The following is a 15,715-nucleotide window of genomic DNA, read 5'->3' as shown; positions in this document are numbered from 1 at the left end:
GCGTGACCTCACCTGCCCAGGTAACAAAAGAGCAGGACTCGTCAGCCATCTCTCTCTCTCTCTCTCTGACCACATTCGTCGAAGAAGCAACATCTGCTTAGCCTAAGATGCTCTCCTTATGGGATAGTTTCCAGGTATATATTGCTTTTCTAACTTAAGTCTGCCTTCTGGGATCCAACTGTGAACAGAATGTGAGTGAGTAAATTATTTTTATACTTTTATAGAAGACTGTGTCGTGTCTATCTTTTTATGAGGGACTAAATGGGGAATTACCAAAAGGAAAACATATTTTAGAGGCTTTAGAGAGCCTGAGCAAACGCATCGGCTGTGCAAGTTTAAAAAGGGGAATGTTACTCTGCTAAATTGTAGAACTTGTTAACACAAGTTGGAAAGGATATAATTGTGCCCCAAAGAGGTTACTTCCTTGCTGCTAATGCAGCGGTTTGACTTTACCCTTGGAGGCACACTCCATTGTCACTCGAGACAGACAACAACCAACGACAACAATGGAGGCAGAACATTGCCACCATGGCTATGAGCCACAGATAGTCAACCATGAATGTGTCTAATCGTCTTTTAAAACTATCCAACAGCAAAACCCTGGTGAGACACCCTATGTTGGAGAAGCCTGCGAAGGAATTGGCAGTATCTTGTGGAGTCTCTATCTCCTGTTACTTTTCAGCAACATCTCGTCCAAGCTCCAGAAAGTGCCCCAGATCATGCAGCTGAAGGAAAGCAGCAACTCATGAAGCAGTAACTGGCCTCGGGTCACCTAGTGAGCTTAATGGCTAAGATTTGTGTTATGTATTGAAGTCCTTACCCTGGCCACCAGGAGTATCATGTATATAGTTTTCACTCAGGTCCACGTCAGTTACTTTAGGTGGGAAACCCTGGGTTGTTGTTGCTACATTGTTGACAGCCGGCTGCCTATAAAAGCAGGCCGGCTGAGCTGTTTGCTGTTCAGTTCTGTTCTGGCCTGTGAATAAACAAGAGCCGTTTGAAGAATCGCTGCGTCGTCTGATATGTTCATCCACAACTTAACACTGGCGATGAGGATGGGATCAATGGACATCAGAGCACAGCCAGACGCGGCCACCCTCTGAGATGAGCTGAATCACGGAGCTGAAAGACTGAGCGAAATAACGGAGCAGAACCAATTCAGAGCTGACCGTTCTGGCTAGAGCACGGTGTTCCATCAATCGTCTCCATGTTGGCATCGGAAAGCCACTCCCGACCTAAAGAGGGGGGGTTGCGGGCTCACGCCCCTGTCTACATTCTCGTGGGGCTGGCGGCAGCCCCGCGGGACTCAGGGATTCCCCAGTCTCATTAATATTCATCACCCTCGGGCCAGCCAATCAGCTGGCGGTAGGGGTGGGCTTACCTAGGTGCTCTTAAGGTCGGGGCAGCCCTGGTTCGCCCCTTTTCTTCTCTACAGCAGCAGCGGTTTCCCACCCACCCTCCCTCTAGGTTGCATCCGGACTTTGCTATGGGCTTCGGCTGGTCGCCGCAAGGGGCCTGGTAGGAGTTTTTCCATTGGCTGATTGGCTGTGATTTGAAGCCACTTGGTTTTTTCACCTACCTCGTAGCAAAACGTCACAACTCCTTGGTTTTGGCGGTTAGGCATTGGCAGGGGGTATTGTCATGCAAATGAAGTCGGGGGGAGGAACGCCATCACCTCCCCCACATCTTGAAGGGTAGTTCGTTAAAGGACTCCGGGGGGTGTCATAGAATCATAGAATCATAGAGTTGGAAGAGACCACAAGGGCCATCGAGTCCAACCCCCTGCCAAGCAGGAAACACCATCAGAGCACTCCTGACATATGGTTGTCAAGCCTCTGCTTAAAGACCTCCAAAGAAGGAGACTCCACCACACTCCTTGGCAGCAAATTCCACTGTCGAACAGCTCTTACTGTCAGGAAGTTCTTCCTAATGTTTAGGTGGAATCTTCTTTCCTGCAGTTTGGATCCATTGCTCCGTGTCTGCTTCTCTGGAGCAGCAGAAAACAACCTTTCTCCCTCCTCTATGTGACATCCTTTTATATATTTGAACATGGCTATCGCCTCGTCCGAAACCTACGGAGGCTAGGGCCTAAAACGCGCTCCCGAGCGGTAACCCCTTGGGGAGCGCCTAGGGATCTGCATCTCGGGGGGCTCCCCCTGCTGGTGCTTAACCCTTCCCGGTTAGACCGGATAGTATGTTAGGGCCAATGCCTAAAGCCAATACCACTCTTACCTGTAATCAATAAAGTTGTGGCCATTTTCGCCCATTAACCTTAATTCTGGTGTCCGGTGTCTTTATTTACTCCATCTGTGGGAGGGGGCGGGATTCGCCACGCAACCATGGCTTCACTCATGCCTCTACCGCCGTTTGCGCCAGCCTCTGAATCATGGGACTCCTACCTCGCTCAGTTCGACTGCTACCCCAAAGCAAATGCTCTACAGAGGGTCTGTAGAGCAGAAGCGGGGCCTCTTCCTTCAGCCTTTGTGGCTCTGAAGTGTTTGCGACGGCCCGAGCACGGTTGTGCCTCTAGCAGTCCAGGCAGCGCCATGGGACATGATTCAAGAGAAGCTCCACAACCACTATGCGCTATGTCTACCCACTATTCAACAATTTGAACCTGGATATTTCCCCATGTGGCTTGGTGGCACTATAACCAATACACACACTGCTGGCTATTTTCCTGAATGGGTTATTGTTTGAGCCTAGGACTTGCCGATCAGAAGGTCGGTGGTTCGAATCCCCGCGACGGGGTGAGCTCCCATTGCTCGGTCCCTGCTCCTGCCAACCTAGCAGTTCAAAAGCACGTCAAAGTGCAAGTAGATAAATAGGTACCACTCCAGTGGGAAGGTAAATGGCATTTCCGTGCGCTGCTCTGGTTCGCCAGAAGCGGCTTAGTCATGCTGGCCACATGACCCAGAAGCTGTACACCGGCTCCCTCGGCCAGTAAAGCGAGATGAGCGCCGCAACCCCAGAGTCGGCCACAACTGGACCTAATGGTCAGGGGTCCCTTTACCTTTACCTTACTTTGCAAACCTTGCCCAACAGTCTGCGCAAGATTGCCAGTATCCAGCAGGCATGTGGGGATCTTCCAGAAGTTTGCCAGTGGACCACATCATTCCTGCTCCCCCCCCCCAAGAAAACTGCCATAGTTCAGTGGCAGAGCAGAAGTCGTTCACCGCCGGCCTCTCCAGTTAAAAGGATCGCTTGCGCACATATGGGAAAGAGGTGGCAATAATAATCATCATAATCATCATCATAATTTATTATTTATACCACGCCCATCTGGCTGGGCTGCCCCAGCCACTCTGGGTGGCTTCCAAAAAAATTATTAAAATACTGTAATACATCAAACATTAAAAGCTGTCTTCTAAAAGTCTGGTAGTTGTTGTTCTCTTTGACATCTGGTGGGAGGGTGTTCCACAGGGAGGGTGCCACCACCGAGAAGGCCCTCTGCCTGGTTTCCTGTTACTTCACTTCTCGCAGGGAGGGAACCGCCAGAAGGCCCTCAGCGCTGGACCTCAGTGTCCGGGCTGAATAATGGGGGTGGAGATGCTCCTTCAGGTCTACTGGGCCGAGGCTGCAAGCTGTTGCAAGTCAGTGCAGACAATATTGGGCTGGATAGATAGCCTGTTCTGCTCGAAGGCAGCTTCCTCTGCAGATCCCTGCCTCCAACATCCCACAACACTTGCTCTGCAGCGCATCCACCCACCCCACTCCCAACATTAGCAATTGTTAGACTAGGGCACCCCGCAAGCAGGGGAACGATCATTTTAGCGGCGCTGCTGAATAATGCAGTAATGAAATTCATGACTCCGAGCCACATTCCCCAGCGCAGGTTACTCACCCACACGAAAACCGTCTTCATGCTCCACCAGCTTTATGTCTCTACCGCAAAGTCTTTGCTCTGCAGTTGCGGGTGGTTTTCCTTACCAGCTGGGTAGGAAATGCATTTTCGCAGGGAGGGGGGAAAACAAGAGGGGAAGGAGAGGACGAAGAGCTGGCAATGGGGAAGGAAAGTCATGTTCAGATACTGTTTTGCGATGGAATAGCATTGCAACCGAGACCCCTGAACCTCAAAGTCAGTTTGCAGATAAATTACCAGGAACTTGCCATTTGTTTTACGCATTGTGCGCCAGTTACTAGACCTCCTTGCGCACTTGTTATGCATTTTGCAAGGAAATAATCCCCCAACACACACTTGCAGTGTAGATGCAAAGGAGGTATTCTTCCCCCCAGAGAGTTGGGAAACTGCTGAATATTGACACTGACAATCCAGTTTGGTGCATCCTTAATTAGAATTAAGTCCTGCTGAGTTTGATGGGGTTTACTTCCGTGTGTGCATAAGAACGCACACTCAGAAACCTGGGGCCAAGGACTTCCGGCGAGGCAGCATGGCGGCTGCAACAGCAGAAAAGAGCTCCTGAAGCCAGCCAGAGTAAAAGGCTGTCTGGCCGATTCCCGGGCTCCCAAGACTGCTGCCGCCAGCACCGCCAGCGGAGAGGAATCGGGGGTGCCCAGGAGTCTATCAAAGGAGCCAAAACACCCCCCCAGGACTGAGATTGAGCCGGAAAGGCACCCGACCCCCCCCAACAGCCCAGAGGAGCTCCAAAACCAGGAGAACAGTGGAGCTAAAGCAAAGAGGGAGAAAGAAAGGGGGAGAGAGGAAGAAAAATCTGATACCCAACCAGCACTATGGTGGCACCAGAGTGTACCAGCACCCACATCCCCACCCTAACACACCAACAATGTTGCTCAAAACATTGGCAACATTGCTTATGAACCTTATACTTGACAGCGACGTTACAAAGTCACTTCACACTGTCTCGCTGATCACCCCCCATCGCAAACAAAAGGGGGGATGGCCTGCCCTTGAACACGGCCCTCCACACCAGCTGAGACCTAGGACCAACCGGCTAAATGCCAGATGGCCCAAAATACCCCAAACAAACACCTATATGACTACATATAGGAAACTCTCCACAACTTACCCCCTACTCTTTAACCCAAATCTTACTCTAATCCCACTAGCCCCCCACCCACCACACCCTAGGTCAGCGCAACCCCACTGGTTCTTTAAACAACACGAAGAGAGAGACACAAGACAACCCGAACGGGTTGGCAGGGAATCGCCCCACATAATATATAAGCAAGATGGCTAACCTAAAAGCAATTACATTAAATGTGAGGGGGCTGGGAAACCCCATCAAAAGAAAGCGCATCACCTCATACATAAACACCATGAAACCACACATCACCTTCCTACAAGAAATACACAACCCACCCAAAGGCAGCAAACTCCTGAGCGACCCCCGCTTCAGTCAACAGTGGGTCGCACGAGGCTCAGGGAAAGCACGTGGTGTAGCCATAATACTCAGTAGAGACCTGAACTTCACTGCCACAACAGTCCTCAAGGACAAAAAAGGCAGATTCATTTTCGCTAAAGGGACACTAGACGGAAAAATCAAACTGACAATCGGCTCCATATATGCCCCAAACGCGAAACAATTAGAATTCTTCCAGAAGACACTAAACAAATTCCTCTCCTTCTCTGAAGGGGAAGCAATCCTAGGAGGGGACCTCAATCTAAATATGAAAGGTATATCCCTGAAAGATATCTACCCTACAACCCCATGGGCAACCTTCCTCCGAAGGAAACCTCCAACAACTAGGAACTCTTACAAATTACTAAAATTGCTAAAAAAACAGGGGTCTCTACGACATCTGGGGTGAGCAAAACCCGGGAGACATCAGCCATACATTCCAATTGGGACGCCATGATACAGTGTCCAGACTGGACAGCATTCTACTCACACAGGGTCTGATCCCCTCAGTGGAATCAACAAACATAGGTAACATTAAAATCACAGATCACGCCCCAGTAGAAGTCATCGTTAAAATAGGAGAAGGAACACAAACCACCCCATCATGGTCCTTCAGTCCCATCCTAACTACAAACAAACAAATTAGAGAGAGTCTCACAAAAACCCTCCAAAAGGGTTTCAAAGACAACTTACTGTCACGGAAATAAGGTGGGTTCTAAAAATATGCCCAAGCAATTTTGCAGCCAGCCCTTGCTGATTTTGGGTGGCAGTGGGGACTCAACCAGATACAGTGGTACCTTGGTTCTCAAACGCCTTGGTACTCAAATAACTTGGAACCCAAACACTGCCAACCCGGAAGTGTTCCAGTTTGTGAACTCTTTTCGGAAGCTGAACATGCTCCGTTTTGAGTGTTGCGCTTCCGATTTGAGTGCCACACTTCCTTTTCGAGTGTTACGCTGAGGTCTGTCTGTTTTTGCTATTTATTTTGCGCTTTTGTTTTTGCGGCTCTTTTTTGTTTTGTTTTTGTGACTGCGTGGAACCCAGTTCAGCTACTGATTGATTGTGTGAGTGTAGTACATTGTTTATTGCTTTCATTTTACGGATCATTGGTCTCGTTAATTAGTAAAATTCATGTTAAATTGCTGTTTTAGGGATTGTTTTTAAAAGCCTGGAACGGATTAATCCATTTTGCATTGTTTTCTATGGGAAAGCGCGCCTTGGTTTTGGAACAGACTTCCGGAATGGATTAAGTTTGAGAACCAAGGCACCACTGTATCTAGAAACTTGAGCTCACGGAAGAGTTGGGTTCAAGTCCCTTTTTAGCTTTAAGAATTCAGAGTAGCCCTGAACCAGTTGCTGTTTCTGAGATCAGTCAACCTCACAGGACTGTTCAGGGGGTAAAAAACGGGGTGCAGTGGGAATAATCCATTTCACCAGCAGTAGGTATCACCATTTCTAGGATCGGGGGCAGGACTTATCTCTGTGTGTGTGTCCCCTCCCCCCAAATTTTTTTTATTCAAGTTGGTGCCTCTGGTGCCTGATGCTTGCTTGGACTGAGGAAGGAGAGACAAAAGTGATTCAGCGTCATGAATGAGTCAGCTCCCAGTGAAGGTTTGCAACCAGCTGAAGGAAGCAACCAGGAACAGAGTGGGTTAACTGCCGGGCAGGATGAGCATTGGCTAGTGCTAACTCCCCCGTCCCTTGGAATGCCGGTTGATAAGGAAATAGCTGAGAGTGGGCAAACTCAAGGAGTGCAAACTGGCACAAACAGAGCAGTTTGTCAGAATGGGAAGAGATTGGAGCAGAGCCAATCCCTCCTAAGGGGAGGGCTGTTGAACCAGAAACAAAGCAAGAGGCGCAAAGTGAGAAAGTTCAATACCTTCTGTAACCGGAAGAAGTCTTCAGAAGGGTCATCATGAGTGATTATACCGGGAGGCTGTATTACGAGCCATCCGGAGCGATCTGTTGTTTTGACAATAAATCACCCTTTTTAATCAAGCCGAGGACTGGACTCCTGATGCCCAGAGAGAGTTTTATCCTGCCTTATACCGAGTGACAGGCCACCCAGCTCACCAGCTGGCAGCAGTTCACTAGAGTTTCAGACAAAGACCTTTCCCGGCCTTGCCTGGAGATGCTGGGGTTTGAACCCGGGACATTCTTCAGATGCTCTAACACTGAGCTTTGGTCCTTCCCTGTATACCTTTGATTTTATTATTTTTTGAAACATCCAAAGGAGAGCCATTTGACTTCGGATCATGGCCTCCAATATTCATTTAAATCAGTGCCGGATTTACGCATAAGATAAACAAGCTATAGCTTAGGGCCCCACTCTCTTGGCCCCCCCAAAAATTTTTTTTAAAGGAAAACAAAACTGGATGTACATTTCCAAAATATAAGATAAAAAACAAATAAAATAAAACCTACATACAGAAACAGTGTTTTGTGTTGTGTCGGCTCCTCTGATGTAAGTAATGGGCCCCGCCTGCTAGCCTGCTCCCTCAAATATCACTGGTTTGCTCCTTTCTATATATAGGGTGCCTACATTCTGCATGGACTGATTGCATGGCCACATGTTCAAATGGCTTTAGATACCTATTAGGGACGCAGGTGGCACTGTGGGTTAAACCACAGAGCCTAGGACTTGCCGATCAGAAGGTTGGCGGTTCGTATCCTTGCGACGGGGTGAGCTCCCGTTGCTCAGTCCCTGCTCCTGTCAACCTAGCAGTTTGAAAGCACATCAAAGTGCAAGTAGATAAATAGGTACCGCTCCGGCGGGAAGGTAAACGGCGTTTCCGTGCGCTGCTCTGGTTTGCCAGAAGCGGCTTAGTCATGCTGGCCACATGACCCAGAAGCTGTATGCCGGCTCCCTCGGCCAATAAAGCGAGATGAGCGCCACAACCCCAGAGTCGGTCACGACTGGACCTAAGGGTCAGGGGTCTCTTTACCTTTACCTAGGTCCATCAACTACCATATAGCATATATTCAACACAAAAAAACAGTGACAATTTGTTGTTGACAAAGGATAGCTGGACATATCAAGGGCCCCATTACCTTCAGGAGCTTAGGGCCTCATCAAACCTAAACCTGGCCCTGATTTCAATTCTGAGACCCTGTGGCAGCAAAGCACGGCAGTCAAGCCCCGTGTCACACCATGAAACTGATCAAATAACACCGAGAAATATTGTGGTATAATGTGATAGTCCAGAGATTACAGCACATTGCTCTGTGTCCTAGATTTCATTAGGTCTTGCCTGTGAACTCAAGTACCATCGGCAGCATGTCTGCAGCAGAGATGAATTTGAAGAGCAATAAACTGTTGCATATGAACTGCGATGAGAGGCCATCGCTGCTGTCACCGCTTCCTTCCAGAGCTTTTTGGAAATGCATTATTGTGTTTCTGGGAAGGTTCTCAAGCTGACATTATTCGCCACACGTTTTGTTTTCCCCGTCAGAGACAGAGAGAGGCTTGATTGCCCTTACGAGCCGAGGAATGCAATCTCACAGCTGCCTCATTTGTCAAATTGTATTTTTCTTTGCTCGGAGCGCCAAGGCAGTTTTCGCCCGGCAAAAAATTAAGTTAGCGGATTGCTTTGCTTCCGGATCATTGAAGCTCGTCTGCAAAAATAGGATATCTACGCCCTTGTTTTCATAGGTGGCGAGAGTAAGAATCTGTCTGGGTTAAGGACAGGGAAATCGGTCAGTTTCACTTTCTCATTGTTCCAGTCTTCGGTTCTCTACAATTCTGCATCAGTTCTTCACCAGCATTTTAGTGTGAATTTCTGATATACACATACCTGTATGCAATTATACCCAACACAATTAATTTATATTATTTTCACTAGTGTGTGCACTTCCAATCCAACAGATGCATTTTGTTTTATTTTTTAAATACACATTATTTGGCTGGAGGACTGCACTGCAAAATTTGAGAAAGTGCAGATTTCAAAAGATGGCTGCGTTTCAGTTCATATAGTGTTTCGGAATATGTGGCGTAGGTAGGTTCACCTTTATATGCAATCTGAATCAAATTTCTCCCCACCCCTAGCCTGGGTTGTTCTAGAAATGAATGGATCAGTCAGTTTCAAATCCTTATCAGTTCCACATGGGTTTATTCAAAGGTCTGCCCTGTCCTATTCTGCATTTAAAAAAAAAACCCCACATGAAAATTCATATTTAAATACATTTTTTTAACCACAAAGCATGTATTTAAATATATATCTTATCCCAATGTACATAGGTCTTACCATATCCCATCCCAAAATGCCTATTGCTGTTCTGACACATTTTGGTACTTTTGTGGTGCCAGAGACTGAATTCAAATGGAGAAAAGTCTGAAATCACAATAATAATAATGTTCCAGTCTGTGTATTAGTCCAAGGGGTGTGAACCAGCTCAGTTCACTTAAATATGAAGTCTCATCCCTAAATCCCCAGTCGAGTCTTGTTTAAAACCACTGAGCCTCTTGGGCTTGCCGATCAGAAGGTCGGCGGTTTGAATCCCCAAGACGGGGTGAACTCCCATTGCTCTGTCCCAGCTCCTGCCAACCTAGCAGTTCGAAAGCACACCCAAAAGTGCAAGTAGATAAATAGGTACCACTGCAGCAGGAAGGTAAACAGTATTTCTGTGCGCTGCTCTGGTTTCGGTATTCAGTTGCGCCAAAAGCGGCTTAGTCATGCTGGCCACATGACCCAGAAAAACTGTCTGCAGACAAACACCGGCTCCCTTGGCCTGTAAAGCCAGATGAGCGCCGCAACACCAGAGTTGTCCACGACTAGACTTAACTGTCAGGAGTGCTTTACCTTTACCATTCTGGAAAATGCACACTGGTGTGAAACTCAACACACCACCAAAGATCTAAGATTGGTTTTTCCAACATTAAAGCACCTATAAAAGTGTGTCTGTGAAGAGGATTTGGGCTGTAGCAATGAACACTCTAGGGACGCGGGTGGCACTGTGGGTTAAACCACAGAGCCTAGGACATGCCGATGAGAAGGCTGGCCATTCGAATCCCCATGACGGGGTGAGCTCCCATTGCTCGGTCCCTGCTCCTGCCAACCTAGCAGTTCGAAAGCACGTCAAAGTGCAAGTAGATAAATAGGGACCGCTCCAGCGGGAAGGTAAACGGTGTTTCTGTGCGCTGCTCTGGTTCGCCAGAAGCGGCTTAGTCATGCTGGCCACATGACCAGCTGTACGCCGGCTCCCTCGGCCAATAAAGCGAGATGAGCGCCGCAACCCCAGAGTCGGTCATGACTGGACCTAATGGTCAGGGGTCCCTTTACCTTTACCTTTAATGAACACTCTGCTGGTGCTGTTTCCCTGATCAGGATAAACTCTCCAAAGCTTTTATTAACCTTGTGGCAGTTATGGGCACTGTTATAGGGGCACTGTTATGCAGTGGTTTTGCTCCTTTCTTCAGGGCCGTGTCCAGAAAGCGGTGTTGGGGGATGAGTGTTCAGACCCCTGGGCTCTCACTTGTGGGGTGCCTCGGGGTTCTGTCCTCTCCCCCATGCTTTTCAACATCTACATGCAGCCACTGGGAGATCATCAGGGGGTTTGGGCTGGGTGTCCATCAATATGCAGATGATACCCAGCTCTACCTCTCTTTCAAATCGGAACCAGTGAAGGCGGTGAAGGTCCTGTGTGAGTGCCTGGAGGCAGTTGGGAGGATGGATGGCGGCTAACAGATTGAGGTTGAATCCTGACAAGACAGAAGTACTGTTTCGGGGGGACAGGGGGAGGGTTGGTGTGAGGGACTCCCTGGTCCTGAATGGGACAACTGTGCCCCTGAGGGAGCAGGTGCGCAGCCTGGGAGTCATTTTGGACTCCAAAGAACTTCTGGCAGTTCCCTCCCTGCGAGAACTGAGGTTGCAGGAAACCAGACAGAGGGCCTTCTCGGTGGTGGCACCTGCCCTGTGGAACACCCTCCCATCAGATGTCAAGGAAATAAACAACTATCTGACTTTTAGAAGACATCTGAAGGCAGCCCCATTTAGGGAAGTTTTTAATGACTGATGTTTTAGCGTGTTTTTAATATTCCGTTGGGATTTTGAAGATGCTCAAACTCAGGACGCAAAGGAGAAATGTGCTAAGAGGAAGGCACACTTGGCACCATGATCAACGCCCAATGTCCCCACTGTGGAAACCAATGTCCCCACTGTGGAAGGACATGTAGGTCCAGAATTGGCCTCCACAGTCACTTACGGACTCATTGTTAAAACCGTGTTTATGAAAGACAATCTTATTCGGCTAGGAGTGATTGTCAAAGAAGAAAGAAGAATATTTCGTTGGAAGCTGCCCAGAGTGGATGGGGAGACCCGGCCAGATGGGCGAGGTATAAATAAATTATATTATTATTATTATTATATCACAATGCACCCTCCAGTAGCTCCCACAAAATATCCCATTATCTCCCCAGAAATCCACACTGCTCTTCCCACTCAGTTCCCATTTGCACTGGCTTGCCACTTTCTACACTTTTCCCCCCTCAGGAAAAACCCCAAAATTTCATTAGATGCCACAACTGGATTCCCTCCATCCCTTCCCTTCTGAACGGAGGAGAGGCGCCAAGGGCCCCCTCTGACTGCAATCTCAGCGGTGGGTGCTGTAGGTGCCTTTTCCCATCTTCAGGCTACTTTTTGTGGACCGGCCCCTTCTTCCGCTCTTTTAGATGTGGCAGCCATTTTGTGTCCCACCACGTCCGTCCCCCGTGGCAGCCATTTTGTGTCCCCCAACACTCCCACGGCAGCCATTTTGTAGCTGGTGCCCGCGGCGCTTTTCGCAAATTCCAAACGCCAACCCCCCGCCAACCTCTAGAACCAAACACAGACATATATAGCTTTCTTTTATTTGCGTTTCTGTATAAAAAAGAATTTATTGTCCTTATTTGCACCTACTCCTGGATAAAGTGTACAAATGTAAACAGCTTAGGTATCTGATGTGTTTAGCGTTGAATTCCATTCCTGTTTAAAATAAAGCTGTCTCTTTTTAAAGCATACAAGTGGGCGAGGGGAAGGAATTAATAAATCATATTCACAGAATATACATTGGCGTGCACACAACTTGAAGCCCGGCCGGCTCTAAGCCAGCGGTATAGACACAGTCCCGTTGACTCGACTTCTGCTCCGGAAGTGGACGCTCGAGTCCGTGACGTCCTCAGGGTGGTCTTCGCCCTTCTTCTCTTTCAGGCTGTTGATGAATCGCAGCGTGATCTCGTCCCATTCCTCAGGAAGGAGCATAAGCAGGAACCCGAGGCAGATGATGGTTGTGGCCCCCAAACGGACCACGCTGAAGATCACCTCGCGTTTGAGAAGATCGACAGCTGGGGAGAAAAGGGGAGCGAGGAGATTAGCGAGAAATGGGGTCAGGGACATAGCTGTCAACTTTCAGATTTGAAAATAAGGGATCAGCAGCCTCACCTGTCCCAGGGACAGTCTACAGGATATCTAACAATCTGGGATAGCAGTGGGAAGCAGCGGGAAATGGCGGTGGAATAAGGGAATTTCCCACAAAAAAGGGGAAGTGTTAAATAGTGGGTAGACATGGCAGACGACACAGCGATTTCTCCAAAGCAGCTCTTTATTTTGTAAGCTGGAACAGAAAACTGAACTGCAAACAGCTCAGCCAGCCTGCTTTTATAGGCAGCCAGCTGTTAACATTGTAGCAACAACAACCCAGGGTTTCCCCGCCTAAAATAACTGACGTGGACCTGAGTGAAAACTATCTACAGTATCCCCCTGCTGGCCCAGGGTGAGAACTTCAGTACATAACAGGAAGGTTGACAGCTATGGTCAGGGGAGCAGTCTCATCCTGAGGGCCTCATGCCCTGGGTGGGCAGAGGGGAAAGTGGGTGGACTCTTGCAGCTTCTGTCTTTGTACAGCGAAAGACAGAGGTTCTTGTATTATTATTATTTACATATATGTTCCACCTTTCCACCTCCTACCAGTGCTGGATTTACGTATAAGCTAAACAAGTTATAGCTTAGGGGGCCCCTCTCTTGGGGACCCCAAAAAAATTTAAAGGGGAAAAAAACTGGATGTACCTTTCCAAAATATGAGATGAAAAACAAATAAAATAAAACCTACATACAGCAACAGTGTTTTGTGTTGGGAAGGCTCCTCTGATGTAAGCCTGCTAGCCTGCTCCCTCAAATATCACTGGTTTGCTCATTTCTATATATAGGGTGCCTAAATTCTGCATGTGCAAATGGCTTTAGATACTTATTAGGTCTATATAGCATATATTCAACACAAAAAGCAGCGACAATTTGTTGTTGACAAAGGACAGCTGGACAAATAAAGGTCCCCGTTACTTTCAGTAGCTTAGAGCCTCATCAAACCTAAATCCAGCCCTGCTCCTACCCCATGATTATTATTATTAGAATTTATGTATAATTTTTAATTAAATTTTCTGTTTTACAATTAAGAATATTTATTAAACAACCTTAAAAAATAAAATGACTTCCCTTCTTATCTTTCCATGGTCATTTTACATAGCATAAATCCCTGCACATTTTACATAAACTAAATCATTCAATATATTTCATTATTACACCCATGGAAACTTATTTGCACTGTTGAATTTATCTGAATGCTGCCAGCAATTTCAAGTGTACACAATTTCGCCCCATACAGTCAATAAACATTTCCCAATCTTCTTTAAACAGATGTTGTTCTTGTTCTCTTATTCTATACGTTAGATCCACAAACTGCGCATATTCCATCAGTTTAAGTTGCCATTCTTCTTTGGCTGGGACCTCGCTCATTTTCCATTTTTGGGCTTACAATACACGGACCACAGTAGTGGCATACATAAATAACCTTTTTTGACACCTGGGAATTTCCATCTGAATTATCCCCAACAAAAAGGACTCTGGGTTTTTGTTTTTGTTTTGGAAAGGTGCTTTTAAACATTTATTTCAATTTATTAGGGGGTGTGGCTTAGGAATTTTATGTAAATAAATAAGCAAGTAACCTGGGCCACACACAGAGCCACTGCATTGATCAAAAGGCATTATTTATACCTGCATCTTAGACAGCATCTTAAAAAGCAGAGACATCACCTTGCCAACAAAGGTCCGTCTAGTTAAAGCTATGGTTTTCCCAGTAGTGATGTATGGAAGTGAGAGCTGGACCATAAAGAAGGCTGATCGCCAAAGAATTGATGCTTTTGAATTATGGTGCTGGAGGAGACTCTTGAGAGTCCCATGGACTGCAAGAAGATCAAACACATCCATTCTTAATGAAATCAGCCCTGAGTGCTCACTGGAAGGACAGATCCTGAAGCTGAGACTCCAGCTCATGAGAAGAGAAGACTCCCTGGAAAAGACCCTGATGTTGGGAAAGATGGAGGGCACAAGGAGAAGGGGACGACAGAGAACGAGATGGTTGGACAGTGTTCTCGGAGCTGCTAACATGAGTTTGACCAAACTGCGGGAGGCAGTGGAAGACAGGAGTGCCTGGCGTGCTCTGGTCCAGGGGGTCACGAAGAGGAGGACACGAGTAAACGACTAAACAACAACAACAACATACCTGCATTGCCAGGAACACTGAGCAACGTCCCGATAGATATTAAGATTGGGTACGTAAGCACAACTCCGACGTTCACCAGGATGTTGAAAGCTGCGGAGAAAAACAGCAAAGTGTGAGGTTGTGAAGAAAAAGAAGAAGAAAAAGAGATCTTCTGCACCACCAGGATCAGAACCGGCAAATAAATAAATCTTTCTTCCAGAGAGCCTTGTCCTCCTAGGTTCTAGATCATGGGTAGGCAAACAAAGGCCCAGGGGCTGGATCTGGCCCAATCGCCTTCTCAATCCAGTCCGCAGATGGTCCGGGAATTAGCGTGTTTTTACATGAGCAGAATGTGTCCTTTTATTTAAAATGCATCTCTCGGTTATTCGTGGGGCATAGGAATTCGTTCATTCCCCCCCCAAAAAAAAATAGTCCGGCCCCCCACAAGGTCTGAGGGACAGTGGACCGGCCCCCTGCTGAAAAAGTTTGCTGACCCCTGGATGACAAATCCCACCTGTTCAGGAAAGGACAACCAAAATGATGAATCGGATGGAGCAACTCCCGTATGAGGAAGGTTTATAGAGTTTGGGACTTTGAATTTTGGGAAAAGTCAAGAAAGATTGTGGAACTCCCTCCCACTGGAGACAGTGACGGCTGCCTCCTTGGATGGCATGAAGAGAAGATTAAACAAATTCACGGAGGATACAAACGGATTACCTAGCACCTCGAGATTCGGTTTGGAATGTCACCCAGTTGAAAGTCTAAAAAGCTGTGGGGTGTGTGTGTGTCAGGTTTGATAGTCTCTCCCACACAAGACGCAGCCTCTGACAGCTTTATTACTTCAGATTTATTCAGCAATTACAGGGCTCAGCAGTCTGAGCTTCATT

At 47.4% G+C, this 15,715-nt stretch overlaps 1 protein-coding gene across 1 annotated transcript in view; it reads right to left on the bottom strand.

The window, feature by feature from the left end:
• Positions 1–12,149: 12,149 nt before the first annotated feature.
• SLC35F4 (solute carrier family 35 member F4) overlaps positions 12,150–15,715 on the bottom strand; it is a 165,668-nt gene continuing 162,102 nt past the window's right edge. The window contains exons 7-8 of the mRNA XM_053392423.1: positions 14,850–14,939; positions 12,150–12,639 (exon numbers count right to left, since the gene is read on the bottom strand). Of these exons, the coding sequence (XP_053248398.1) occupies positions 12,398–12,639; positions 14,850–14,939 (332 nt within the window). The 3' untranslated portion in view covers positions 12,150–12,397. The remainder of the gene's footprint in view (positions 12,640–14,849; positions 14,940–15,715) is intronic.

This window comes from Podarcis raffonei, chromosome 1, assembly GCF_027172205.1.
Source record: "Podarcis raffonei isolate rPodRaf1 chromosome 1, rPodRaf1.pri, whole genome shotgun sequence".
NCBI lineage: Eukaryota > Metazoa > Chordata > Lepidosauria > Squamata > Lacertidae > Podarcis > Podarcis raffonei.
The sequence above is the reverse complement of the archived record's forward strand: the minus strand, read 5'-3'. Positions and strand labels throughout refer to the sequence as shown.